Source organism: Chelon labrosus, assembly GCF_963514085.1.
Source record: "Chelon labrosus genome assembly, chromosome: 12".
Taxonomy (NCBI): Eukaryota; Metazoa; Chordata; class Actinopteri; order Mugiliformes; family Mugilidae; genus Chelon; species Chelon labrosus.
In genome coordinates, this window is record NC_140345.1 from 28,843,817 (window position 1) to 28,870,598 (window position 26,782).

The window sequence follows — 26,782 nt, forward strand, 5'->3', positions numbered from 1 at the left end:
TTTTTTTAGAGTACTTTAACTTTCTACCTGAACTACACTTGTATTCCTTTACAAAAGACTTGAGCATCCATTCCGTGTTTTATCAGTATTGTATGATTTATTTTTTAGTAAATGTAACATTGATGGTCAGCATGAAAGACAAAAAGAGTGGAAGGAATATCCCATTGAGAAGAAGAACCTCTTATTCATGCAAGTCCAGGTCAAGATAGGCAGCAGCAAATACAAAACACATTTACAAAATGACACAGTTCGAACAAAAGACAAACAAAAAGTAAAAAATATAAGAATTTACAAGCAGATTATGAATGGAAATGGAGTAGAAGAGAAGGAAGTGGAGAAAACCCACTGATGTTTTTTCACATGATAAAAACAGCAGAGAAACATTTGATGCATCAGGTTTTAAATCTCATCACATGTGATAATGTACGTTCACTGGTCCTTGTTGAGGTCAGTGATGAGATATTTCTCATGTTTCTGAAGGATTTCATGGAAGATATCTTTGCAGTCCACGCTGGCTCTGAGCGGACCGAGGTAGAGCGCCCTCATCTTGTCCTGACAGGTCGACATACTTGTGATTGTACAATACGCTTCTTGTTGGATAACGTCTTTGTCAAGGAGCTCGTCCAGAATGGGTTTGATGTTGCTCACTCTTCTGATCAGCTCCAGTTGGTGTTGATCCACAAAGTGTTTGCCTGGAAAAAGGAGCAGAGATAATCCTCATGGTGACTGGACATGAAGCTGTCATGATCTTGATTCATTCATTTTGAAGAAGGAACTAGAAAAGTATATATACAGCTCCAACACAACAACATAACACTACAATAGAGAGGTTTAATCAGCAGCTGCCACAGTTTCCTTCATGACCCTTGACCTCTTCCTGGACACCTACCTTCTGCCGTCATCTTTCCACCAGCTGCTCCGGCTGAGGCCCCTGAAGCTGAAACAAAGATCAGGTCATGTTAGTAACGGGTGACACCGGTTCATGGAAGAAATAAAAAAACAAAGGATTCATCTGTATTTACTGCTAAAGACACAAGATTCAGGACAAAGTTACAGTGACGTCATGAATATGAGACAGAATCTACGTCTGAAGAAGAAGAAGAAGCAGGAAAGAGGAAGTAGAGAAAGAAGAAGAAAGAAGAAGAAGTAGAGAAGAAAAGAAAAAGCAATGGCCGTCACCAGAGATTGTGTTTCGTCCTTTGTGCTGCTTTGATCTGGTCTGCAGATAAATAAATTAAACTAATGTTGTTTCATAGACCTGGACGTCTAGTGCTACCTGACTGACAGAGGAGACACATGGGACACATGACCAGATCACATCCAGGGTTCTGGGAGAGTTCTCCTGAAAAGAGATGTCTAGACGACATGAGACATGTCTCACCTTGTGGAGGGTCAGTGCTTCGGTATTCACCTGAAAAACAAGCAGCGGGGAAGAGAAGATGAACATGGAGCTGGTCTGAAAGGATCCTAGAGGTTCTCTGGAGAGGATAGTATGAGGTAATATCCACAGTCAGTGTTTCCTGCAGTAGATGGTGGTCAGCACAGATCCAGTCTAGAGACGGAGCAGCAACCAATCAATGAGCTGATATGAGACAGAGCAGCGACCAATCAATGAGCTGCTATGAGACGGAGCAGCGACCAATCAATGAGCTGCTATGATCTTGGTGGAGAGCCTCTTTTCATGTTCTGCTACTCACCACAGACCACCATCTATCGTTGGTAACACACTGACCTAAGGTACTTCAAGTAGTGAGGCAGAGTAGACATGTTCTGTCCTGTTTCATGTCAAACCAACCTTCTCGTACGGTACACGTCCAAACTGGTTGGAGCTCATTTTTCTGTGTGAGCTTGAGATGGAAGTCTCTGTCTGGATTCTTAATGTACACCTCAAAGAAGTTTTGTTTGGTTCCATGTCTGAGCTTTAAGCCCTCCTAAAGACAAACCACAAGCTGCAGGTTAATGAATTCATGGAGTCAGAGCTTATCATTGTGATCTGTGATGGAGACATTTCAAACCAGAGGAAAGTCGTTCAAACCGCACTTTAGGATATATCTGTACACCGTTCACATTTGCTGCACCGTCTACATCTGCTGTCAGAAGGAAACAATCTCTAATTTTCAGAGATTTCTCTGGTTTTGGCTTTTTGATTTCTTTGTATTCTTCTGGTAATTTGTCCTGGGTGATTGTCTGTAGAAAATAAAACACAATAAAAAAGATGCTACAAGGCTCCAGGAAGCAGCAGTAACAGTAGTTTAATGTTTTATAATAAGACATGTGATAACCTGTTTCAGACCGTCGTCCCATGGGATCAGATAAACATGCAGAGTGAGGAAAGCTGTGTTGGTCTGATATATCAACACGTTACAGTTGATTTTCACAGGTAAGCCAGCTCTAATCAGGACCGCCCACGGGGAGAAAATTGGTTCCTTTAACTTGACGTGTGATTCCGTGACCTCAGACACGTCTTCCACATCATCTCCACAGTCATTTACGTGAAGCACTGCAAACTGGTTCAGTATATCTGGGTTGTCGTCTGAACAAAAGGGACAAAGACACAGCGAGAACATCTGCATCAGAAATGAACTTCACACATCTGACTTACTTCCTTCATGTCCTCTTACCGATGCAAATCCAGTGCGGCAGGTAGACTTCATTTAACTTCCCAGTCATGACTGTAATGTCCATTAAAGGACCTGCAGGCCTGTAATGTATACGTTCCATCCTCTCCATGGGTCCCTCCCAAGAACAGAACTGGTACTTAAAGCTGGCCTTCTCCTCACAGACCCAGCGCAGACCAGACACACTGCATTCAAAGTGTCCTGCTTCAGACTGTAGGCTGAAATTTGAGACATGTCATTAGCATCAACGTTAGCATTTGCTGTTAGCATCACCATTAGCATCTCCATTAACATCATGAGCAAATTTTCAGAAGTGTCCAACTACTTTGTTGTCTTCTTTTGGGTCAGTTTGATGAGACTCTTTAATCTAATCCAATCAAACTTTACTTTTTACAGCATTTAAAAGAATAAACATAAATGAAAAGACATAAACCTTGTGGACATTTTGAGAACCTTCAGCTAAATGTTGCTAACACCCTCTACGTGGTTTAGGAGGTCTGTAGCCTATGTGCAGAAACAAATGACATGCTAGCCATTAGACATACTGAAGCTGTGTTGGTTTGAGGTCAGAGAGTCAACAGATCTACTCTGTCGAGATTATCGTATGTTTTTATTAAGAGTGCTACATCTCTGTTTAATGACTTCCCACACTCTTGAGGCTAGGTTTGCTTACATAGTGAGCCTCAGTAAATGGGGCACACCAACGTGATTCCACACAAATGAACTCATTGTTGTTGACTGTTGCAGCCCTATATATCAGAACCTTCATGCTGTGATGCTAACCACTGCTAAAGGTTGCTAACACCCACTTAGAGCAGAATGTTCATGGAAATCTACCTGGTTTAGTTTTAGAGGCCTATATGTGCAGAAACAAACTGATGGTACCATGCTATCCATTAGCATCACTATTAGCATCACTATTAGCATAGCTGATGAAGACACAACTAAGGCTCCCAGGCTCTGATCACCAACCATCAATCAGACTAAACTAAAACAGTCCAGATACTCAGCAGCTCAGCTACAGTGGAGAGAGGTTTCAGTTTTAATAAGCGTTTAAACTTCTTCTGCAACATGTTGACGTATTTCACACAAATCAACGTCATCAGTCACGATGAGGAGTCGCTGCAGCAGTAATTCTATTTGATGTAAAATGTAGCACAGCATTACTGTGATACCAGATAAACAGATCTCAGTATAACTCAGTTGAACTTTTCCCTGTAGTTGCAGTTTGCTGTGCATCAGTGTTTAGGACGATATTTTTACCTGTAAGTTGGAGCCTTGGCTGCATCGGTCCTGTTCACCTCAGGTTCAAGTTTAGTCCAGTTGCTGGAGTCCTGCTGCAGAGGAACATCATTGTGTACATGAGGTCAGATTTTAACTTGGTAACATCACAGTAAAGAACAAATGAATGAAACAATAATAACATGAACAAATGGATGAATGTAAGGGATTACCTTAACACTTCCTTCAGGATCCAAACTTGTTGAAGGTTCTTGTTGAGACACAGAATTGAATTCAGATCAAGTCATGTTGACCTTTGAAGCCACACAGTAACTGGACATGTCTTTCTGTCTGATCAACATGTTCTATGTAACACTGGTCTAACATGAGAGCAACAGGTTAAGCAGCACAAGATGTTGAGTGAAGTATAAGATGGAGATGACCGAATGTCTGTTCGCAAGCAGGAATTTTGGATGTCAAAGTATTTTGTACTTTAATGCAGATTCCTGCATAGCAGTTTATTCATGTGGTGCTGTTGCACTAATGTGACAGTTGTGTGTCCTACCTTTGAGTCCTGAGATGGTCTTTAACAACCTCTGCACCAGGTCAGTCCTGTTCATCTTCTCTAAAATCTCCCTGGTCACCTCCAAAGACTGTTGGCCAAGCTCCTTCATCATCATATTCAGTATATTTGAACTTAAGGAAGTTTGATGCATCTCATTGTGCATCAAGGGCCTCCTCTGGTAACTCATCACACTGTGTATGTTCGCTGTGTATGAAGGATTCCTCTGGTAGACAATCGTCTTCAGGTGGTCCATGAATGTTTCAAGCTCCGCATTGGACAGATCTTCCAGAGTTTCCACAATCATCTGTAGAACAGCTGCCATTGTTGCCACCTGGAACAGTTAATACATTCAGGATGTTTAATCTGTTGGGATGATCATGAATGTGTCTGCAAGATCTCACAAGGTCCTGATCCATTTGTATATTCATCAATACAAACTACAAACCAAACAATGGTTCCTTTTCCCTTATTATGGGTCCAAGCACCAACAGAGGTTGGAACCTCATTGTATTAAAGTTGTTTTTCTTTAAATTTTCATGCTGAAGCTTTTTCACATACTGTGAACACTGAAGCATCTTTTGAATGAAAGCTGTCTTATACTGAATCAGACAGAAGTCACGTTCCTCACCTTCTGAATCAGTGCAGAGTGGTGTTCGTCCACAGAGTGTTTCTCTGAGGAGACAAAAGACTCCTGAGTGATTTAACAACCATCAACTCTTTGTATCAGACAATGTGGCTCTGTAAAGATGTACTAAACTACAATTACACCTCCTCTATCACAGCTAAAGAGACAGATTATTACATGTTTTATCTTTGTTGTCTTACTTGTGGGTCCTGAGCTGCTGTCTGACAGCCTCTTCATCAGATCAGTCATCTTCATCTTCTGTAAAACCTCCATGGTCACCTCCACAGACTGTTGACCAAAGGTCTGCACCACTGTAAACACTGTGTCCTGCAGGTCTAAGTCCTCCAGTATCAATGAAAAGCTGGATGAATATGTCTGATAATGAATTCCTTGAGCAAAGGCTCTGAGCTGGATGTCACTCGGATCAGGCAACATCAAAGTGAAGATGGAGTCATATCTGTGATGATGAATTTCTCTCAGGTGACGATGAAAGTCTCTGAGCTCGATGACACTCAGATCAGCCAGTGTTTCCAGGAGCAGCTCTATAACAGACACCATCATCTCCACCTGGTAAATTCAAAGGAAATGTTCATGGGTCAAAGGTGAAGTCACTCATCTGGAATGGTTACAGGCCTTTCTGTTCATTAACGTTTTAGAAATAAGACTATGATGAGTTTACAGTCATTCTATTTCTGTTAACAGGTTCATGATGATTTATGAGCTGCTGAAGACCTACCTCATATGAACACAAGACAACTCAATGCAGCTTCAGTTCTTCATGAAAATCAGGAATTAAGTTTGTTTCGTCACTTTTTAATTTTGGAGATGTCACAAACCTTTATCTGTTGAAGTGAAGCTGTATTGTCTGAAGTCAGTCAGATTATAAGAAGAAGAAGAATTTGGGATGTCCTTGTACTGATACTAGTATGGGTATCGCTCATGTACTTGTAAAAGTGCTTTGATATAACCATCAGCTTATACCAATCTGTGGATCATATACATAGCTACAGTTTGCTGAGCAGGTGGACAGCAGGACTAGGTAGAAGTAATAAACCTCCACGCTGGTTTTCTAACCGCTAACACAACCAGAAGAAGAAGAAGAAGGTTGGTGGCTGGAGGTAGACCAGCTGGTTGCTAAGGAGGAACTGTTGGATGCAGAGGGAGAGGCAGTGGAACTCATACTCATGTGTGTTTCTTAATGTAGTTCCACATATATATGTTATTATCAATGACATTTAAATAAAAAGGAAAGAAAGCAGAATTCCTGCGCTGCAAATCAGTAACTACCTGAAACTGAATGATGTGTTTGGTGCAGCTGATGTGACATTACTCACTTTCTGGATCAGTGCAGGCCAACGTTCATCCACTCTGTGTTCCACTGAGGAGAAAACAAACATGAAAGGACTCATTCAAAAGACCAGTGTGTTGGATTTAGACACATCCAGCAGTCAGATTGCACATTTGCACCTTGACCCTTTCCATGCACGTAGGACAAGCTGTGGTGGACACTGAAAACCCAAAAGGTTTGTAGAACATGGTGGTTCAACATGGAGGACTGGATGGAAGAGAAGCTATGTAGAGATGAACGGCTCGTTCTGAGATAAAGAGAACACAGCTGCTCTTCAGGTGATGATAGGGTTGGGAGGTATAGAATTACTTTCAAGGTATATTGATGCCTTTTCAAACCAGATGAGACTAAAAACATTTGTACTGATGTAGAGAGACAGTTCTGATATAACACATTTTAGTAGGATCTCCCCAGAGGGCTGACAAACCTTAAACTACAGCAGTGGCAATGCACCAACTCTGACAGTAGGAGACTTCACTAATGTGCAGTTTACACTTCTGCATTAATTTGACGCTGTAACCTGATGTGCACCTCCCCAGAAAGACTACAGAGCACAAGAGCTGTGATTGGTCCACTTGGTAGTAGTGTGTTTCCTCTTTAGTATTTCCAGCTGCTTCTCCATCTCTGAAATTTTTGAATTGATTCTTTTGGATTAATAAAGATGGAACACATGGAGGAAAGGTTGTTACAGAGCGAGCTAGACTGACGAGAGCACAAGGTATAAACCATTAAGGACCCCCCAGGGTTGACAAACTTTAAACTATGGCAGTGGCAATGTGCAAACTTTTCATCATAAATAGCAGACGTCCCTAAGGGGCCCCAGAGGGCTGATTAACTTTTAGGAGCTCTTAGGGCCTTCCTCCTTTGTGATCATTTTTACAGTGTGAACTGAGCAACTATGGACCCAGCAGACACTAGAAATCTAACGGCTGAGCTCCAGGAGCCTTTGGTCATGTTGGTGAGCATCAGCAGTTATGGCTCATCAGGACAAAGACCTAGAATGTGGGTTGAAACACTTTGACTGAGACTTTTTCCTGACGTCCCTTCAGTTAACTTTTTAACACATTTATTTGTTAGGTTGTCTCAGATTATTGTTACAGCAGTCTTCTCTTTCATACCTTTGGGTCCAGAGCTGGTCTCTGACAGCCTCTGCACCAGATCAGTCCTGTTGATGTCCATGAGGACCTCCATGGTCACCTCCAAAGACTGTTGGCCCCATGTTCTCATCATGACATCCACTATAGCTGCTGAGTCTGCTGCATTCTTTATTCGTCTCAGTGGGATTTGTGGAATGCTTTTCTGGAAGCAGGTGTACTGTAGGAACCACTTAACTTTCCTGAGCTCCTGTTTACTCAAATCCTTCAGTGTTTCCTGAAGCAGTTCTCTGACGACTGTCAGTGTTGCCTCCTGGAGAATTAATAGTAAATGTTCATAAAAATGTTAAATCTGCCTCTTATTTATTAAAAGACAGAAGACACATCACTCACTTTGTGGATCAGAGCAGACAGATGTTCATCCAGGGGTTTCTCTGATGAAACAAAGAAAAGAAAGGTGTTAATGTAACTGAAAGCACAACAATGAATCCTGTTAGTCACAAAGAATTACACTTAAAACCATCAACACATAATGTTTGTATTTCCTCCCTCTCCCACAATATTCTAGAAACATATTTTATACTAAATGACATGTCTTCTCAATACAGAAACATTACTTGTTACTATTACATGTATTACTTGGTATTATTACATGTTTTTGTCTTTGTTGTCTTACTTGTGGGTCCTGAGCTGCTGTCTGACAACCTCTTCATCAGATCAGTCATCTTCATCTCCTGTAAAACCTCCATGGTCACCTCCCAAGACTGTTGACCAAAGGTCTGCACCACACAAAACACTGTGCCCTGCAGGTCTGAGGCCTTCAGTATCAATGAGAAGATGGAGTCATATGTGGGAGGATGAATTTCTCTCAGGTGATGATGAAAGTCTCTGAGCTGAATGTCACTCAGATCAGCCAGTGTTTCCAGGAGCAGCTCTATAACAGACACCATCATCTCCACCTGGTGAATTCGAAGGAAATGTTCATGGGTCAAAGGTGAAGTCACTCATCTGGAATGGTTACAGGCCTTTCTGTTCATTAATGTTTTAGAAATAAGAAAAAGTAGCACAGTTAAATCCACTAACGTCACCACTGACAACACTGTTTGTCCAAATAATCAAACACAGTAAACTACACCTGTGTGTGTGTGTGTCCATGTCTTTAGTTGACACAAGGTGACTCATTCTTTTATGTTTTTATGTTTATTTTCAATTTTTTAATAGTTCCATATTTTCGTGTAATTAGAAACCGTCATGTTTCCTCCTCCACAGTTTGGAAGAACACAAACAGATCAAAACATGTTGGATGACGTCAAAAGGTATTGAGGTGAAATTCTTCAAAAACAGCATCCACACCTACTCCCCCCATTAGAGTCCTCCTTTAGGGGCCCCCACATGACACAACAAAACTCAAACTACAGCAGTGGCAATGTACCAACGTTTCAGTGACAGTAGGAGACCTCCCTAAATGGCCCCCATCTGATATCAGCTTTAATCTACAGCAGTGACAATGTGCTAAGTCTTCAACAACAGTAGGAGACCTCCTGAAGGGGCCCGGGAGAATATTGGAGAATATGGGAGGAAAATTAGAAACTGTATTTGTGTTGGATGTGTTTACGATGAATTCAAGTTGTACTGTGTGAAGTGGATTAATGTGACACTACTCACTCTGTGGGTCAGTGGAATCTGCGGCTGATCTGAAACTTAGAAACAAAGACTTATTAATGAATTGTTTAACGTCAGGGTTCATTTAGGTTTAGAACAGAAAAGATTTCATCTCAACGTGACACTAAAACCTGTTCAACAGTGACATGATTACAATCTGCAGATGTTGGAGGTTGCTGGATGGATTTCTTCATGTAACCTGCTAGATTTTCATATTAAAGACCTCCTGTATATTATTAGAATAATTCATTGTCTTACCTTTGGCTCCTGAGTCGACCCCTAACAACCTCTGCACCAGATCAGTCCTGTTCATCTTCTCTAAAATCTCCCTGGTCTCCTCCAAAGACTGTTGGCCAACCTCATTAATCATCACATCCAGTATATATGAACTTAATGATGTGTAACTCATCGCCCTGAGCATCTTTGGGGTGTATGAGGGATTCCTCTGGTAGACAATCGTCTTCAGGTGGTACATGAATAAATACATCTCCGCACAGGACAGATCTTTCAGAGTTTCCACAAGCAGCTGTAGAACAGCTGCCATTGTTGCCACCTGGAACAGTTAATACATTCAGGATGTTTAATCTGTTGGGATGATCATGAATGTGTCTGCAAGATCTCACAAGGTCCTGATCCATTTGTATATTCATCAATACAAACTACAAACCTAACAATGGTTCCTTTTCCCTTATTATGGGTCCAAGCACCAACAGAGGTTGGAACCTCATTGTATTAAAGTTGTTTTTCTTTAGATTTTCATGCTAAAGCTTTTTCACATACTGTGAACACTGAAGCATCTTTTGAATGAAAGCTGTCTTATACTGAATCAGACAGAAGTCACGTTCCTCACCTTCTGAATCAGTGCAGAGTGGTGTTCGTCCACAGAGTGTTTCTCTGAGGAGACAAAAGACTCCTGAGTGATTTAACAACCATCAACTCTTTGTATCAGACAATGTGGCTCTGTGAAAATGTACTAAACTACAATTACACCTCCTCTATCACAGCTAAGGAGACAGATTATTACATGTTTTTGTCTTTGTTGTCTTACTTGAGGGTCCTGAGCTGCTGTCTGACAGCCTCTTCATCAGATCAGTCATCTTCATCTTCTGTAAAACCTTCATGGTCACCTCCACAGACTGTTGACCAAAGGTCTGCACCACTGTAAACACTGTGTCCTGCAGGTCCGAGTCCTTCAGCATCAATGAGAAGCTGGAGTCATATCTGAGACGATGAATTGCTCTCAGGTGATGATCAAACTCTCTGAGGTGGATGTCACTCTGATCAGGCAACATCAAAGTGAAGATGGAGTCATATCTGTGATGATGAATTTCTCTCAGGTGACGATGAAAGACTCTGAGCTGGATGTCACTCAGATCAGCCAGTGTTTCCAGGAGCAGCTCTATAACAGACACCATCATCTCCACCTGGTAAATTCAAAGGAAATGTTCATGGGTCAAAGGTGAAGTCTCTCATCTGGAATGGTTACAGGCCTTTCTGTTCATTAATGTTTTAGAAATAAGACTATGATGAGTTTACAGTCATTCTATTTCTGTTAACAGGTTCATGATGATTTATGAGCTGCTGAAGACCTACCTCATATGAACACAAGACAACTCAATGCAGCTTCAGTTCTTCATGAAAATCAGGAATTAAGTTTGTATGGTCACTTTTTAATTTTGGAGATGTCACAAACCTTTATCTGTTGAAGTGAAGCTGTATTGTCTGAAGTCAGTCAGATTATAAGAAGAAGAAGAATTTGGGATGTCCTGGTACTGATACTAGTATGGGTATCGCTCATGTACTTGTACTGGTAAAACTGCTTTGATATAACCATCAGCTTATACCAATATGTGGATCATATACATAGCTACAGTTTGCTGAGCAGGTGGACAGCAGGACTAGGTAGAAGTAATAAACCTCCACGCTGGTTTTCTAACCGCTAACACAACCAGAAGAAGAAGAAGAAGGTTGGTGGCTGGAGGTAGACCAGCTGGTTGCTAAGGAGGAACTGTTGGATGCAGAGGGAGAGGCAGTGGAACTCATACTCATGTGTGTTTCTTAATGTAGTTCCACATATATATGTAATTATCAATGACATTTAAATAAAAAGGAAAGAAAGCAGAATTCCTGCGCTGCAAGTCAGTAACTACCTGAAACTGAATGATGTGTTTGGTGCAGCCTGATGTGACATTACTCACTTTCTGGATCAGTGCAGGCCAACGTTCATCCACTCTGTGTTCCACTGAGGAGAAAACAAACATGAAAGGACTCATTCAAAAGACCAGTGTGTTGGATTTAGACACATCCAGCAGTCAGATTGCACATTTGCACCTTGACCCTTTCCATGCACGTAGGACAAGCTGTGGTGGACGCTGAAAACCCAAAAGGTTTGTAGAACATGGTGGTTCAACATGGAGGACTGGATGGAAGAGAAGCTATGTAGAGATGAACGGCTCGTTCTGAGATAAAGAGAACACAGCTGCTCTTCAGGTGATGATAGGGTTGGGAGGTATAGAATTACTTTTAAGGTATATTGATGCCTTTTCAAACCAGATGAGACTAAAAACATTTGTACTGATGTAGAGAGACAGTTCTTATATAACACATTTTAGTAAGATCTCCCCTGAGGGCTGACAAACCTTAAACTACAGCAGTGGCAATGCACCAACTCTGACAGTAGGAGACTTCACTAAGGACCCCCCAGGGTTGACAAACTTTAAACTATGGCAGTGGCAATGTGCAAACTTTTCATCGTAAATAGCAGACGTCCCTAAGGGGCCCCAGAGGGCTGATTAACTTTTAGGGGCCCTTAGGGCCTTCCTCCTTTGTGATCATTTTTACAGTGTGAACTGAGCAACTATGGACCCAGCAGACACTAGAAATCTAACGGCTGAGCTCCAGGAGCCTTTGGTCATGTTGGTGAGCATCAGCAGTTATGGCTCATCAGGACAAAGACCTAGAATGTGGGTTGAAACACTTTGACTGAGACTTTTTCCTGACGTCCCTTGTTAACTTTTTAACACATTTATTTGTTAGGTTGTCTCAGATTATTGTTACAGCAGTCTTTTCTTTCATACCTTTGGGTCCAGAGCTGGTCTCTGACAGCCTCTGCACCAGATCAGTCCTGTTGATGTCCATGAGGAACTCCATGGTCACCTCCAAAGACTGTTGGCCACATGTTCTCATCATGACATCCACTACAGCTGCTGAGTCTGCTGCATTCTCTATTAGTCTCAGTGGGATTTGTGGAAGGCTTTTCTGGAAGCAGGTGTACTGTAGGAGGCACTTAACTTTCCTGAACTCCTGTTTACTGAAATCCTTCAGTGTTTCCAGAAGCAGTTCTCTGACGGCTGCCAGTGTTGCCACCTGGAGAATTCATAGTAAATGTTCATAAAAATGTTAAATCTGCCTCTTATTGATTAAAAGACAGAAGACACATCACTCACTTTGTGGATCAGAGCAGACAGATGTTCATCCAGGGGTTTCTCTGATGAAACAAAGAAAAGAAAGGTGTTAATGTAACTGAAAGCACAACAATGAATCCTGTTAGTCACAAAGAATTACACTTAAAACCATCAACACATAATGTTTGTATTTCCTCCCTCTCCCACGATATTCTAGAAACATATTTTATACTAAATGACATTTCTTCTCAATACAGAAACATTACTGTTACTATTACATGTATTACATGATATTATTACATGTTTTTGTCTTTGTTGTCTTACTTGTGGGTCCTGAGCTGCTGTCTGACAGCCTCTTCATCAGATCAGTCATCTTCATCTCCTGTAAAACCTCCATGGTCACCTTCACAGACTGTTGACCAAAGGTCTGCACCACACAAAACACTGTGCCCTGCAGGTCTGAGTCCTTCAGCCTCAATGAGAAGCTGGAGTCATATGTGGGAGGATGAATTTCTCTCAGGTGACGATGAAAGTCTCTGAGCTGGATGTTACTCAGATCAGCCAGTGTTTCCAGGAGCAGCTCTATAACAGACACCATCATCTCCACCTGGTAAATTCAAAGGAAATGTTCATGGGTCAAAGGTGAAGTCACTCATCTGGAATGGTTACAGGCCTTTTTGTTCAGTAATGTTTTAGAAATGAGAAAAAGTAGCTCAGTTAAATCCACTAACGTCACCACTGACAACACTGTGTGTGTGTCCATGTCTTTAGGTGACACAAGGTGACTCATTCTTTTCCGTTTTTAGGTTTATTTTCAATTTTTTAATAGTTCCATATTTTCGTGTAATTAGAAACCGTCATGTTTCCTCCTCCACAGTTTGGAAGAACACAAACAGATCAAAACATGTTGGATGACGTCAAAAGGTATTGAGGTGAAATTCTTCAAAAACAGCATCCACACCTACTCCCCCCATTAGAGTCCTCCTTTAGGGGCCCCCACATGACACAACAAAACTCAAACTACAGCAGTGGCAATGTACCAACGTTTCAGTGACAGTAGGAGACCTCCCTAAATGGCCCCCATCTGATATGAACTTTAAACTATAGCAGTGGCAATGTGCTAAGTCTTCAACAACAGTAGGAGACCTCCTGAAGGGGCCCGGGAGAATATTGGAGAATATGGGAGGAAAATTAGAAACTGTATTTGTGTTGGATGTGTTTACGATGAATTCAAGTTGTACTGTGTGAAGTGGATTAATGTGACACTACTCACTCTGTGGGTCAGTGGAATCTGATGCTGATCTGAAACTTAGAAACAAAGACTTATTAATGAATTGTTTAATGTCAGGGTTCATTAAGGTTTAGAACAGAAAAGATTTCATCTCAACGTGACACTAAAACCTGTTCAACAGTGACATGATTACAATCTGCAGATGTTGGAGGTTGCTGGATGGATTTCTTCATGTAACCTGCTAGATTTTCATATTAAAGACCTCCTGTATATTATTAGAATAATTCATTGTCTTACCTTTGGCTCCTGAGTCGACCCCTGACAACCTCTGCACCAGATCAGTCCTCCTCATCTTCAATAAAATCTCCCTGGTCACCTCCAAAGACTGTTGGCCAACCTCATTCATCATCACATCCAGTATATATGAACTAAATGATGTGTGACTCATCACACTGTGAATGTTTGGGGTGTGTGAGGGATTCCTCTGGTAGACAATCTTCATCAGGTGGAGCATGAATAAATACATCTCCCCATAGGACAGATCTTTCAGAGTTTCCACAAGCAGCTGTTGAACAGCTGCCATTGTTGCCACCTAGAACAGTTAATACATTCAGGATGTTTAATCTGTTGGGATGATCATGAATGTGTCTGCAAGATCTCACAAGGTCCAGATCCATTTGTATATTCATCAATAAAAACTACAAACCAAACAATGGTTCCTTTTCCCTTATTATGGGTCCAAGCACCAACAGAGGTTGGAACCTCATTGTATTAAAGTTGTTTTTTCTTTAAATTTTCATGCCGAAGCTTTTTCACATACTGTGAACGCCGAAGCATCTTTTGAATGAAAGCTGTCTGATACTGAATCAGACAGAAGTCACGTTCCTCACCTTCTGAATCAGTGCAGAGTGGTGTTCATCCACAGAGTGTTTCTCTGAGGAGACAAAAGACTCCTGAGTGATTTAACAACCATCAACTCTTTGTATCAGACAATGTGGCTCTGTAAAGATGTACTAAACTACAATTACACCTCCTCTATGACAGCTAAGGAGACAGATTATTACATGTTTTTGTCCTTGTTGCCTTACTTGTGGGTCCTGAGCTGCTGTCTGACAGCCTCTTCATCAGATCAGTCATCTTCATCTTCTGTAAAACCTCCATGGTCACCTCCACAGACTGTTGACCAAAGGTCTGCACCACTTTAAACACTGTGTCCTGCAGGTCTGAGTCCTCCAGCATCAATGAGAAGCTGGAGTCATATCTGGGACGATGAATTTCTCTCAGGTGACGATGAAAGTCTCTGAGCTGGATGTCACTCAGATCAGCCAGTGTTTCCAGGAGCAGCTCTATAACAGACACCATCATCTCCACCTGGTAAATTCAAAGGAAATGTTCATGGGTCAAAGGTGAAGTCACTCATCTGGAATGGTTACAGGCCTTTCTGTTCATTAATGTTTTAGAAATAAGACTATGATGAGTTTACAGTCATTCTATTTCTGTTAACAGGTTCATGATGATTTATGACCTGCTGAAGACCTACCTCATATGAACACAAGACAACTCAATGCAGCTTCAGTTCTTCATGAAAATCAGGAATTAAGTTTGTATAGTCACTTTTTAATTTTGGAGATGTCACAAACCTTTATCTGTTGAAGTGAAGCTGTATTGTCTGAAGTCAGTCAGATTATAATAAGAAGAATAATTTAAGATGTCCTGGTACTGATACTAGTATGGGTATCGCTCATGTACTTGTACTTGTAAAACTGCTTTGATATAACCATCAGCTTATACCAATCTGTGGATCATATACATAGCTACAGTTTGCTGAGCAGGTGGACAGCAGGACTAGGTAGAAGTAATAAACCTCCACACTGGTTTTCTAACCACTAACACAACCAGAAGAAGAAGAAGAAGGTTGGTGGCTGGAGGTAGACCAGCTGGTTGCTAAGGACGAACTGTTGGATGCAGAGGGAGAGGCAGTGGAACTCATACTCATGTGTGTTTCTTAACGTAGTTCCACATATACATGTTATTATCAATGACATTTAAATAAAAAGGAAAGAAAGCAGAATTCCTGCGCTGCAAGTCAGTAACTACCTGAAACTGAATGATGTGTTTGGTGCAGCCTGATGTGACATTACTCACTTTGTGGATCAGTGCAGGCCAACGTTCATCCACTCTGTGTTCCACTGAGGAGAAAACAAACATGAAAGGACTCATTCAAAAGACCAGTGTGTTGGATTTAGACACATCCAGCAGTCAGACTGCAGATCTGCACCTTGACCCTTTCCATGTACGTAGGACAAGCTGTGGTGGACACTGAAAACCCAAAAGGTTTGTAGAACATGGTGGTTCAACATGGAGGACTGGATGGAAGAGAAGCTATGTAGAGATGAACGGCTCGTTCTGAGATAAAGAGAACACAGCTGCTCTTCAGGTGATGATAGGGTTGGGAGGTATAGAATTAATGACCAAATGACGAGGCAGCATGGGAGAGAATAGGGGAAAGTTATAATAATGCACTCGTCCGCTCTGCAGACCAGTCAGTCTTCGTTCTCGGGGACTTCAATTCTTGCAGTCTGTCTGACCGCTTGCCTGTGCTTCAGCAATATGATGATTGTCCCACACACTTAAAACGGACGCTTGATCGTTGCTATGGCATCCTGACCAATGATGACATGTTTAGTCGCACGTCGTCATTCCACCGCTGGTTATCTAGGTGGTGTCCAGAAAACAACGTGGCCTTCATTGACAATTGGCACACTTTCTGGGGAAAGCCTGGTCTGATTAGGCGAGATGGCATCCACCCAACTTTAGCGGGTGCTGCTCTCATCTCTAGGAATATGGCCGATTTTATTAACCCCCCGAAACCATGACAACCCAGAGTTCAGACCAGGAGGCGGAGTTGTAGTCTTACACACTTCTCTGCCGCTTCTCAAGGACTGTCTCACACCCTAAACTCTATAAACTCTATAGATGTTCTGTCTGCTCCCAGATTATTTAAACCAATAAATAACAAAAGAGGAGTTTCTCATAGGAACCTTATTCAAATCAGTACAAGTTCATTGGTAGAACACAAGAATAGGAAAATTAAATGTGGTCTTTTAAATGTCAGATCTCTCTCATCTAAATCTCTTTTAGTGAATGATCTGATAACTGATCATCAGATTGATCTATTTAGTTTGACTGAAACGTGGCTACAGGATGATGAATATGTTAGTTTAAATGAGTCTACTCCACCCAGTCATAGTAATTATCATATTCCTAGAAGCACAGGTAGAGGAGGAGGAGTGGCAGCAATCTTCCACTCTGATTTATCTATTAATCCTAGACCTAAGGAGAGCTTTAATTCATTTGAAAGTCTTACTCTTAGTCTTCCCCATCCAGAACAGAAAATACAAAAACCAATTCTTTTTGTTGTGGTGTATCGCCCACCTGCTCCTTATTCTGAGTTTTTAGCTGAATTCTCTGAGTTTTTATGTGATTTAGTTCTTAGAACAGATAAAGTCATTATAGTAGGTGACTTTAACATCCATGTTGATGTTGTCAGTGACAGCCTTAGCTCCTCATTTACATCATTATTAGATTCGATTGGCTTTTCTCAGAATGTAAATGGATCAACTCACAGTTTTAATCACACCTTAGATCTTGTCCTAACATATGGCATAGAAACTGAAGGTTTAATAGTATTTACTCATAACCCTCTTTTGTCTGATCATTTCCTCATAACCTTTGAATTTGCAATAATGGATTACACAGGAACCGAAAAGACATTTCATTACAGTAGATGTTTGTCTGACAATGCTGTAACTAGATATAAAGAATTAATTCCTTCTTTATTTACCTCAGTGCCATGTACCAATGTTGTGGACGACAGTAACCACAATTTAACCCCTGCACTAATAGATTATTTTGTCGATGGCACTGCAGCATCGCTTAGTTCAACTTTTAACTTAGTTGCTCCTCTGAAAAAGAAGGTCATAAATAGGAGGAGGCTAGCTCCATGGTATAATTCACAGTTGCGCTGTTTAAAACAGGCAGTCCGAAAGCTAGAAAGAATTTGGCATTCCACTAATTCTGAAGAAGCTCGCATAGCCTGGAAAGATAGTTTAACAACTTATAAAAAAGCTCTCAGTAGTATTAGAACAGCATATTATTCATCATTAATAGAAGAAAACAAGAACAACCCCAGATTTCTTTTCAGCACTGTAGCCAGGCTGACAAAGAGCCACAGCTCTGTTGAGCCATCTATTCCTTTAGCCCTCAGTAGTAATGACTTCATGAGCTTCTTTACTAATAAAATTGTCGGCATTAGAGAAAATATTCAAGGCATCCTTCCAACAGCTGTTAAAGATGCAAGTACAGCGACATTAGAAACTTTTGTACGACCTTATCAATATCTGGAATCCTTCTCCCCAGTAGATCTTCTTGAGCTCTCTTCAACAATTACAGCATCTAAACCATCAACCTGTCTTCTAGATCCAATCCCAACTAAATTGCTCAAAGAAGTTTTTCCATTAATTAACATCTCCATATTGAACCAGATAAATTTATCTTTATTAACAGGATATGTGCCTCAGTCTTTTAAGATTGCTGTAATTAAGCCCTTACTTAAGAAAGCCACTTTAGATCCAGATGTTTTAGCCAACTATAGACCAATCTCCAACCTTCCCTTTATTTCCAAAATTCTAGAAAAAGTTGTTGCTAATCAGTTGTGTGACCACTTAAACAAGAATGGTCTGTTTGAAGAGTTTCAGTCAGGTTTTAGAGTTCATCATAGTACAGAAACAGCTCTGGTTAAAGTTACCAATGATCTCCTCATGGCTTCAGACAGTGGACTTGTCTCTATACTTGTTCTGCTAGATCTTAGTGCTGCATTTGACACTATTGATCATAATATTTTACTACAGAGACTTGAAAGTGAGGTCAAGATTAAAGGAACTGCATTAGACTGGTTTGAATCCTATCTATCTGACAGATTCCAGTTTGTTCATGTCAATAATGATTCCTCTACTTATACAAAAGTAAGTTATGGAGTTCCTCAGGGTTCTGTGCTAGGACCAATACTCTTCACGTTATACATGTTGCCATTAGGCAAGATTATTAGAAAACATGGCATAAACTTTCATTGCTATGCAGACGACACCCAGCTATATTTATCTATGAAACCAGATGAAACTAATCAGTTGGTTAAACTCCAAGCATGCCTTAAAGACATAAAGGCTTGGATGACCTGTAATTTCCTACTCTTAAACTCAGACAAAACAGAAGTTATTGTATTCGGTCCTAAGCATCTCAGAGATTCATTATCTAATCACATGGTGTCTTTGGATGGCATTACCTTGGCCTCCAGTACTACTGTAAAAAACCTTGGTGTTATATTTGATGAGGATATGTCCTTTAAATGTCACATAAAGCAAGTGACCAGGACTGCCTTCTTTCACCTGCGTAATATCGTCAAAATTAGGAACATCCTGTCTCAGAGTGATGCTGAAAAACTAGTTCATGCATTTGTGTCGTCCAGACTGGATTATTGTAATTCATTACTGTCTGGCTGTCCAAATAGCTCTTTAAAAAGCCTCCAGTTGATTCAAAATGCCGCAGCAAGAGCATTGACAGGAATTAGCAAGAGAGATCATATTACTCCAGTTTTAGCTTCTCTTCACTGGCTCCCTTTAAAGTCTAGAATAGAATTTAAAATCCTCCTCCTTACATACAAGGCCCTTAAAGGCCTAGCTCCATCGTATCTTAAAGACCTTATTGTACCATATCATCCCAACAGATCACTTCGGTCTGAAAGTGCAGGCCTACTTGTGGTTCCTAGAATTTCAAAAAGTAGAATGGGAGGTAGAGCTTTCAGCTATCAGGCTCCTCTCCTATGGAACCAGCTCCCAGTTTGGGTTCAGGAGGCAGACACTCTCTCTATTTTTAAGGTCAGGCTTAAGACTTTCCTTTTTGATCAGGTTTATAGTTAGGGCTGGACTAAACCATCCCTTAGTTATGCTGCTATAGGCCTAGGCTGCTGGGGGACGATGCACCAAACACATGTCCTCCTTCTTTCTTCTCTCTCCTCCCTCGCATCCTCCACTTTCTTTTCTCTGGCACAGAGCTCTTGCCCTCTAATTTCCTATATACTACTAGTCATACAATTCTGTGCTATTACTATGTAGAATGTTTACTGCTGTGTGTGTCCCACCCCCCTCCCCCCCCCCTTCCCCCCCTTCCCCCCCTTCCCCCCTCTTCTTGTGAGTATCTCTGGCCTGGAGTGGTGTGTTTCCTGTGGAGCTCTATACTACATCTGTTGTCGTGGTCTCATCAGCCTGCCTAGTCTTCATGGAATCCTGCAGTTATCCACTCCTACCTGAATGAACAATTCTCCAACCTGCCTATGATTCCTCTTACATTTTCAAACTGTCATGTAACATCATCAGTTTGTATCATAAGATTCCACATGTACACTTTAGTCAGATATGTGTATCTATGACAGATGTATGTTTATCTTGCTGTTCTCTTCTCTTCTCTCTTTCTTCTGTCTGTACCCGGCTGGCCTTAGGCAGATGGGTCCCTCCATATGAGCTGGGTTCTGCTTGAGGTTTCTTCCTGTTAAAAGGGAGTTTTTCCTTGCCACCGTTGCCTTCAGGCTTGCTCTGGGGGTTTCAGGCCGGGTTTTTGTAAAGCGTCTTGAGACGATTTGTATTGTTATTGACGCTATATAAATAAAATTGAATTGAATTGAATCCCCGAGGCCTATAAAGCGGTCAAAAGAGTGAAACCAGTCACTAAGCAAATACAGGTGTGGTCCAATGACAGTAAAGAACAACTGAGAGACTGTTTTGATGAAACGAATTGGGACATCTTCTTTGAGTCCTCTCACGATGGGGACAAACTTACAGACACTATCACATCATATATTAAGTTTTGTGAGGACCATGTGTCTGAAACAAAGATTGTAAAGATATTCCCAAATAATAAATCCTGGGTCTCTAAAGAACAGCAGTCTTCTCTTTCATACCTTTGGGTCCAGAGCTGGTCTCTGACAGCCTCTGCACCAGATCAGTCCTGTTGATGTCCATGAGGAACTCCATGGTCACCTCCAAAGACTGTTGGCCACATGTTCTCATCATGACATCCACTACAGCTGCTGAGTCTGCTGCAGTTTTTATTAGTCTCAGTGAGATTTGTGGAATGCTTTTCTGGAAGCAGGTGTACTGTAGGAACCACTTAACTTTCCTGAACTCCTGTTCACTCAAATCCTTCAGTGTTTCCTGAAGCAGTTCTCTGACGGCTGCCAGTGTTGCCTCCTGGAGAATTCATAGTAAATGTTCATAGAAATGTTAAATCTGCCTCTTATTTATTAAAAGACAGAAGACACATCACTCACTTTGTGGATCAGAGCAGACAGATGTTCATCCAGGGGTTTCTCTGATGAAACAAAGAAAAGAAAGGTGTTAATGTAACTGAAAGCACAACAATGAATCCTGTTAGTCACAAAGAATTACACTTAAAACTATCAACACATAATGTTTGTATTTCCTCCCTCTCCCAAAATATTCTAGAAACATATTTTATACTAAATGACATGTCTTCTCAATACAGAAACAGTACTTGTTACTATTACATGTATTACTTGGTATTATTACATGTTTTTGTCTTTGTTGTCTTACTTGTGGGTCCTGAGCTGCTGTCTGACAGCCTCTTCATCAGATCAGTCATCTTCATCTCCTGTAAAACCTCCATGGTCACCTTCACAGACTGTTGACCAAAGGTCTGCACCACTTTAAACACTATGCCCTGCAGGTCTGAGTCCTTCAGCATAAATGAGAAGCTGGAGTCATATCTGGGACGATGAATTCTTCTCAGATGACGATGAAAGACTATGAGCTGGATGTCACTCAGATCAGACAGTGTTTCCAGGAGCAGCTCTATAACAGACACCATCATCTCCACCTGGTGAATTCAAAGGAAATGTTCATGGGTCAAAGGTGAAGTCACTCATCTGGAATGGCTACAGGCCTTTCTGTTCATTAATGTTTTAGAAATAAGTAAAAGTTCCACATTTAAATCCACTAACAACACCACTGACTTAGACTTAGACTTAGATAAACTTTATTCATCCACAAGGGAAATTGCTTGGTCACAATTTCCCTTGTGGATGATGACAACACTGTGTGTGTGTCCATGTCTTTAGTTGGCACAAGGTGACTCAATCTTTTCTGTTTTAATTTTTATAAACGGGTTTATTATTTTTTAATAGTTCCATATTTTCGTGTAATTAGAAACCGTCATGTTTCCTCCTCCAGAGTTTGGAAGAACACAAACAGATCAAAACATGTTGGATGACGTCAAAAGGTATTGAGGTGAAATTCTTCAAAATCAGCATCTACACCTACTCCCCCCATTAGAGTCCTCCTTTAGGGGCCCCCACATGACACAACAAAACTCAAACTACAGCAGTGGCAATGTACCAACGTTTCAGTGACAGTAGGAGACCTCCCTAAATGGCCCCCATCTGATATGAACTTTAAACTACAGCAGTGGCAATGTGCTAAGTCTTCAACAACAGTAGGAGACCTCCTGAAGGGGCCCGGGAGAATATTGGAGAATATGGGAGGAAAATTAGAAACTGTATTTGTGTTGGATGTGTTTACGATGAATTCAAGTTGTACTGTGTGAAGTGGATTAATGTGACACTACTCACTCTGTGGGTCAGTGTAATCTGCTGCTGATCTGAAACTTAGAAACAAAGACTTATTAATGAATTGTTTAACGCCAGGGTTCATTAAGGTTTAGAACAGAAAAGATTTCATCTCAACGTGACACTAAAACCTGTTCAACAGTGACATGATTACAATCTGCAGATGTTGGAGGTTGCTGGATGGATTTCTTCATGTAACCTGCTAGATTTTCATATTAAAGACCTCCTGTATATTATTAGAATAATTCATTGTCTTACCTTTGGCTCCTGAGTCGACCCCTGACAACCTCTTCACCAGATCAGTCCTGTTCATCTTCAATAAAATCTCACTGGTCTCCTCCACACACACTTTTCTGTTCAACTCCACCAACAGCTTCACTACATCCTCTGTGTTTGCTTTTATCAGTTGCTCCCATGGTTTGAATGATAAACGTCTTGTGTGAAGGAGTAACTTGAACTCTTCAAAGTCCTCAGGACTCAGCTGATTCAGTGTTTCAACGAGGATCTTCTCAGTCGTCATTGTTTCTGCCTGGAAAATGATGAGAACGTATCACACAGGACATGTAGGACTGGATGTGAATCAGGGTTTTTGTCTGTCCTGTACAAAAAAGGTTAAAAATCACGTAACAATGAGCAAAACACACTTTTCAAAGGTGGGGGTCTTTAACCTGAACCAAGCCTTTACTTTATGGGTGGGAGACCAAGAATGTCATTGGCTGAAAACGTCTCTCAGGCGCAGTAAAACTGCAGAAGTGAAAGTAAAACACACAAATGTCATTTATTAAATGTTTTTTTTTTACCTTCAGTCGCTCTGCTGAAATCCGTTCACTTGTTTTTGTTAATAACAGTCAAGTATTCATGGCTGATGTGACCGGGATAACGGAGACTCGGTCACCGTCAGACCAGCGTCCTGGCAAAGTTCCCGGAAGGAGGCGCGCCCTCGGCCGCGGGAGCGCGCATATTTTCGAGGAAGGCGGACAGACGGAAATCAATGAGGTTGTCTTAAGAGAACCACTTAAACAGATTCCTCCAATCACAGGTCAGTAAGTCTCCATTTAAGATCACTTTTTAATCTAAAGTTGGTTTTACAGCATGTAGAAAAAAAGTGGAAACAGCAGCAGCAATGTGCAAAGTTTCAATAACAGAATGAAATAAGAAATAATGAAAAAAGAAAAGAAAAGAAAGTCAAACAGTGATGAATGATGCAGGAAATGATGATTATTAATAATAATAAATATCTAACTGAGTGCTGCCAGTCCTTAACTTTTGAGGAGAAATATTTAAATGATTATTATTTAGTTTTTGTCTTTTTCTCTTGTCCCTGAACAAGTCTAGCGTGGACGTTTTTTTCCTGGGGCCCCAACAGACCCAGACAGCAGCTGGAGATGAACAGAAAATACACCTGAGATACTTTCTAACCATGAAATGAGAAAGGAGGTGAAAGACGGGGGAGCTGTGATCTCCTGGACGGTCGACAGGGGGCGACGGTGAGACGCAGCAGCAGGGAAATGCTAACAGAAGAAGAAGAAGAAGAAGAAGAAGAAGAAGACCAACAATAACAAACAGGAGCAGCTGACCTGGGTGTCTCTCCTGTCCTCTGTGGTTGTGATTTAAACTGGTCTGTGTTTCTGTTTTCATTCAGACTTCATCCCGTTTAATGTTTTCACACTTAACTCAGTTTGACAAGGCTAACTGCTAACTGTTAGCTAAGCTAGCTGAAAAGTTGAAGGCTAACTCACTGCTAGCTAGCTAGCCTCAAGTCTCCTCTTCTTCCTCCCCTTCCTCCTCCTCCTCTTCCTCTTCTACTTCCTCCTTCTCCACACTGTGGAAAAACAGGAGGATGAAGAAGAGGAGGAAGAGGATGAAGAAAAGGAGGAGGAGGAGAAATGAGGAAGATGAAGGAGCAAGAGCATGAAGAAGAAGAGGAGGATGAGGAAAAGGAAGAGGAGAAGACAAGGAGAAATGAGGAAGATGAAGGAGCAAGAGCATGAAGAAGAGGAGAAAGATGAAGAAGATGAGGAGTAGAAAGAAGAAAAGGAGGAGGAGGAAGATGAAGAAGATGATGAGAAATAAGTAAAAGGAAGAAGAAGGAAAGGAAGAGGAGGATGAGGAAGATGAAGGAGGAAGATGAAGAAGATGAGGAGAAAGAAGGAAAGGAGGAGGAAGATGAAGGAGGAAGAGCATGAAGAAGAAGAAGAGGAGGAGTCAGACCACTCAGAGGATCTCAGACCAGTCAGGGTCTCCATGCTGACCTCTGACCTCTGACCTCTGATGGAAGCTCAGAACTGGACCACAGAGACCTGGAGGAAGGAGGTTCTGGTCTGATGGATCTAACCTGGTGGTCACATGACACCAGGGTGCATTATGGGTAGAAGAGGGTGGAGTCAGTGTGATGTTTGGTCCATGTTCTACTGGGACCTTGTGTCCTCCATCCAGCATCGCTGCAGACCATGTCCACCCTCTCTCTGATGTTTTCAGTTGTTGTTATGTAGAAACGTTTCTAACTCTGCCCGACACAATGAGATAATAAAATAAAAGAATAAAACCTTTTTTCTTTCCAAATCAGCCGCAGTGAGCTGGAGATGAGTTGGACTTTCCTGCTCCTGGTTTCCCGCTGTGACTTCCACCATGGACGTCTGCTGCTCGTCTTGTCTCGGGGGTCTCCGCCGGTCAGAGCGCTCAGCTCCGGTCCCCTCATCAGCCTCGGCCTGAAAGAGAGCTTCAGGCTTCTGCAGCTGCCGGATGATGGACACAGCACCCCTGCACAGGTGAAGGAGGCCTACCTGCGCCTCGCCAAGCTCTACCACCCGGACTCCGGTGCAGCGACCGCAGACTCGGCGCTGTTCGCCCGGGTCGAGGAGGCCTACCGCGCCGTGCTGGCGTATCAGAGCAAGATGAAGCAGCCCGGTGGAGAGAAGGAACTGGAGGATGAGGACAGGTCCAAGGGTGCAGCTGTCCAGCACAGACACTACCTCAGCTTTGAGGGCGTGGGCTCGGGCACACCCAGCCAGCGCGAGCGGCAGTACCGGCAGATCCGAGTCGACCGGGCGTCCGAGCAGGTCCTGAACTACCGGCAGAGGGAGCACGAGAGGGCGGCGGCAGCGGAGGGGGCGCTGGTGGAGCGGGACATGCGTCAGCGCAGCCACAAAATCAAGATCACCCAGGCTGTGGAACGGCTCGTGGAGGACCTGATCCAGGAGTCCATGGCCCGTGGAGACTTCAGGAACTTGAGCGGAGCTGGGAAGCCCCTCAACAAGTTCCAGCACAATCCCTATGCCGACCCCATGACCCACAACCTTAACCGCATCCTCATAGACAACGGGTACCAGCCTCCCTGGGTGGTCACGCAACGGGACATCCGAGAGGCCGCCGCCCACATGAGAAAGAGGCTGCTGGACGGGAGGGCCGGGCTCGGCGACCCCATGACCGCCGACGAGCAGCGGCAGTGGGAGCAGCTGTATACGTCGGTCGGGGAGGAGCTGGTGAAACTCAACAAGACGGTGGACAACTATAACCTCATTGTGCCGATGCTCCACATGCAAATGTTTCACTTCAGCTTGTCCAGGGAGGCAGAGCGCGCCGAGAAAGGAGCCCGCCAACGAAGACTGGACCAGCAGAGGGAACGAGAGGAGGAGCGAGAGAGGAGGAAGGAGGAGAAGAAACGAGCTGACGTAGCGAATAAAAACAGGAAACAAGGCCTCGTGTCCTGGATGCAGAATCTCATCCGATGACTTTTGAAATTAGAACCAGACGACAGTTTCTGCTGCGTCTGATGAAAGTAAAACGCTTCATTGAGAAAATCTGCAGATTGTTAAACACTGATGAAAAGTTGTGTAAACCATAGACTGTATATAAACATGGACACCACGTCTCCTCTTCCTCTCATTGGTCAAACTGACTCTATGTTCCCGGGGATACGGGCGGCGCCATCTTGTGAGTTTGGATCCAGAGTCTGATCAGTACGGTCTGAGGGCGGAGCCACGTGGAGCCGTGATATTGATGCCCCGCCCACACTTCCTCCAGACTCACTCATGTTTTAGTTTCATTAATACTACGCTCTGCTCTACCTCCACCTGGTACAAGGACATGATGGATTATACACTGGACTTGTTTTTAAAAATAGTTTTTACAAGCCTCGCAGTCCCATGGGACCACTTTACGTTGTCACGGCAACTGGTGGTCGCCATTGTGTCACATCCTGTTTCTATAGCGTCTAATAACTAAAACGAAACGTATCCAAAGAAATGAGACTTGAACATTCACCAACATGAAATGACAGAAACCATCCTTGAAAAAAAATATCTGACGTGTATTTTAGT

At 42.2% G+C, this 26,782-nt stretch overlaps 4 protein-coding genes across 4 annotated transcripts in view; 1 reads left to right on the top strand and 3 right to left on the bottom strand.

Moving 5' to 3' along the window:
- Window positions 1–323: 323 nt before the first annotated feature.
- LOC311497603 (NACHT, LRR and PYD domains-containing protein 1 homolog) lies at window positions 324–7,694 on the bottom strand. Its single transcript, XM_084557914.1, has 14 exons — window positions 7,496–7,694; window positions 6,364–6,407; window positions 5,230–5,596; window positions 5,033–5,076; window positions 4,405–4,735; window positions 4,073–4,110; window positions 3,882–3,955; window positions 2,622–2,836; window positions 2,283–2,533; window positions 2,041–2,187; window positions 1,796–1,931; window positions 1,382–1,411; window positions 890–937; window positions 324–692 (listed from the first exon to the last, which is right to left on the bottom strand). The coding sequence occupies exons 1-14, from the start codon at window positions 7,605–7,607 to the stop codon at window positions 430–432; spliced, it is 2,100 nt and encodes a 699-aa protein (XP_084414040.1). The 5' UTR covers window positions 7,608–7,694; the 3' UTR covers window positions 324–429.
- Window positions 7,616–14,174, bottom strand: LOC311496567 (uncharacterized protein; the record flags this gene model as incomplete). The annotated part of the gene is made up of 14 exons (XM_084556454.1): window positions 7,616–7,640; window positions 7,693–7,784; window positions 7,865–7,905; window positions 8,148–8,430; window positions 9,137–9,171; window positions 9,392–9,686; window positions 9,984–10,027; window positions 10,182–10,557; window positions 11,332–11,375; window positions 12,211–12,499; window positions 12,580–12,620; window positions 12,862–13,144; window positions 13,811–13,839; window positions 14,066–14,174. The coding sequence occupies 14 exons, from the start codon at window positions 14,172–14,174 to the stop codon at window positions 7,616–7,618; spliced, it is 1,986 nt and encodes a 661-aa protein (XP_084412580.1).
- Window positions 14,175–14,653: 479 nt separating this feature from the next.
- Window positions 14,654–26,782, bottom strand: part of LOC311497074 (uncharacterized protein) — a 104,809-nt gene continuing 92,680 nt past the window's right edge. Inside the window, exons 4-8 of the mRNA XM_084557195.1 lie at window positions 21,433–21,715; window positions 21,150–21,190; window positions 20,781–21,069; window positions 15,914–15,957; window positions 14,654–15,139 (exon numbers count right to left, since the gene is read on the bottom strand). Of these exons, the coding sequence (XP_084413321.1) occupies window positions 14,813–15,139; window positions 15,914–15,957; window positions 20,781–21,069; window positions 21,150–21,190; window positions 21,433–21,715 (984 nt within the window). The 3' untranslated portion in view covers window positions 14,654–14,812. The remainder of the gene's footprint in view (window positions 15,140–15,913; window positions 15,958–20,780; window positions 21,070–21,149; window positions 21,191–21,432; window positions 21,716–26,782) is intronic.
- On the top strand, window positions 24,065–26,208 carry LOC311496638 (dnaJ homolog subfamily C member 28-like). Its single transcript, XM_084556537.1, has 2 exons — window positions 24,065–24,081; window positions 25,030–26,208. The coding sequence occupies exon 2, from the start codon at window positions 25,046–25,048 to the stop codon at window positions 26,192–26,194; it is 1,149 nt and encodes a 382-aa protein (XP_084412663.1). The 5' UTR covers window positions 24,065–24,081; window positions 25,030–25,045; the 3' UTR covers window positions 26,195–26,208.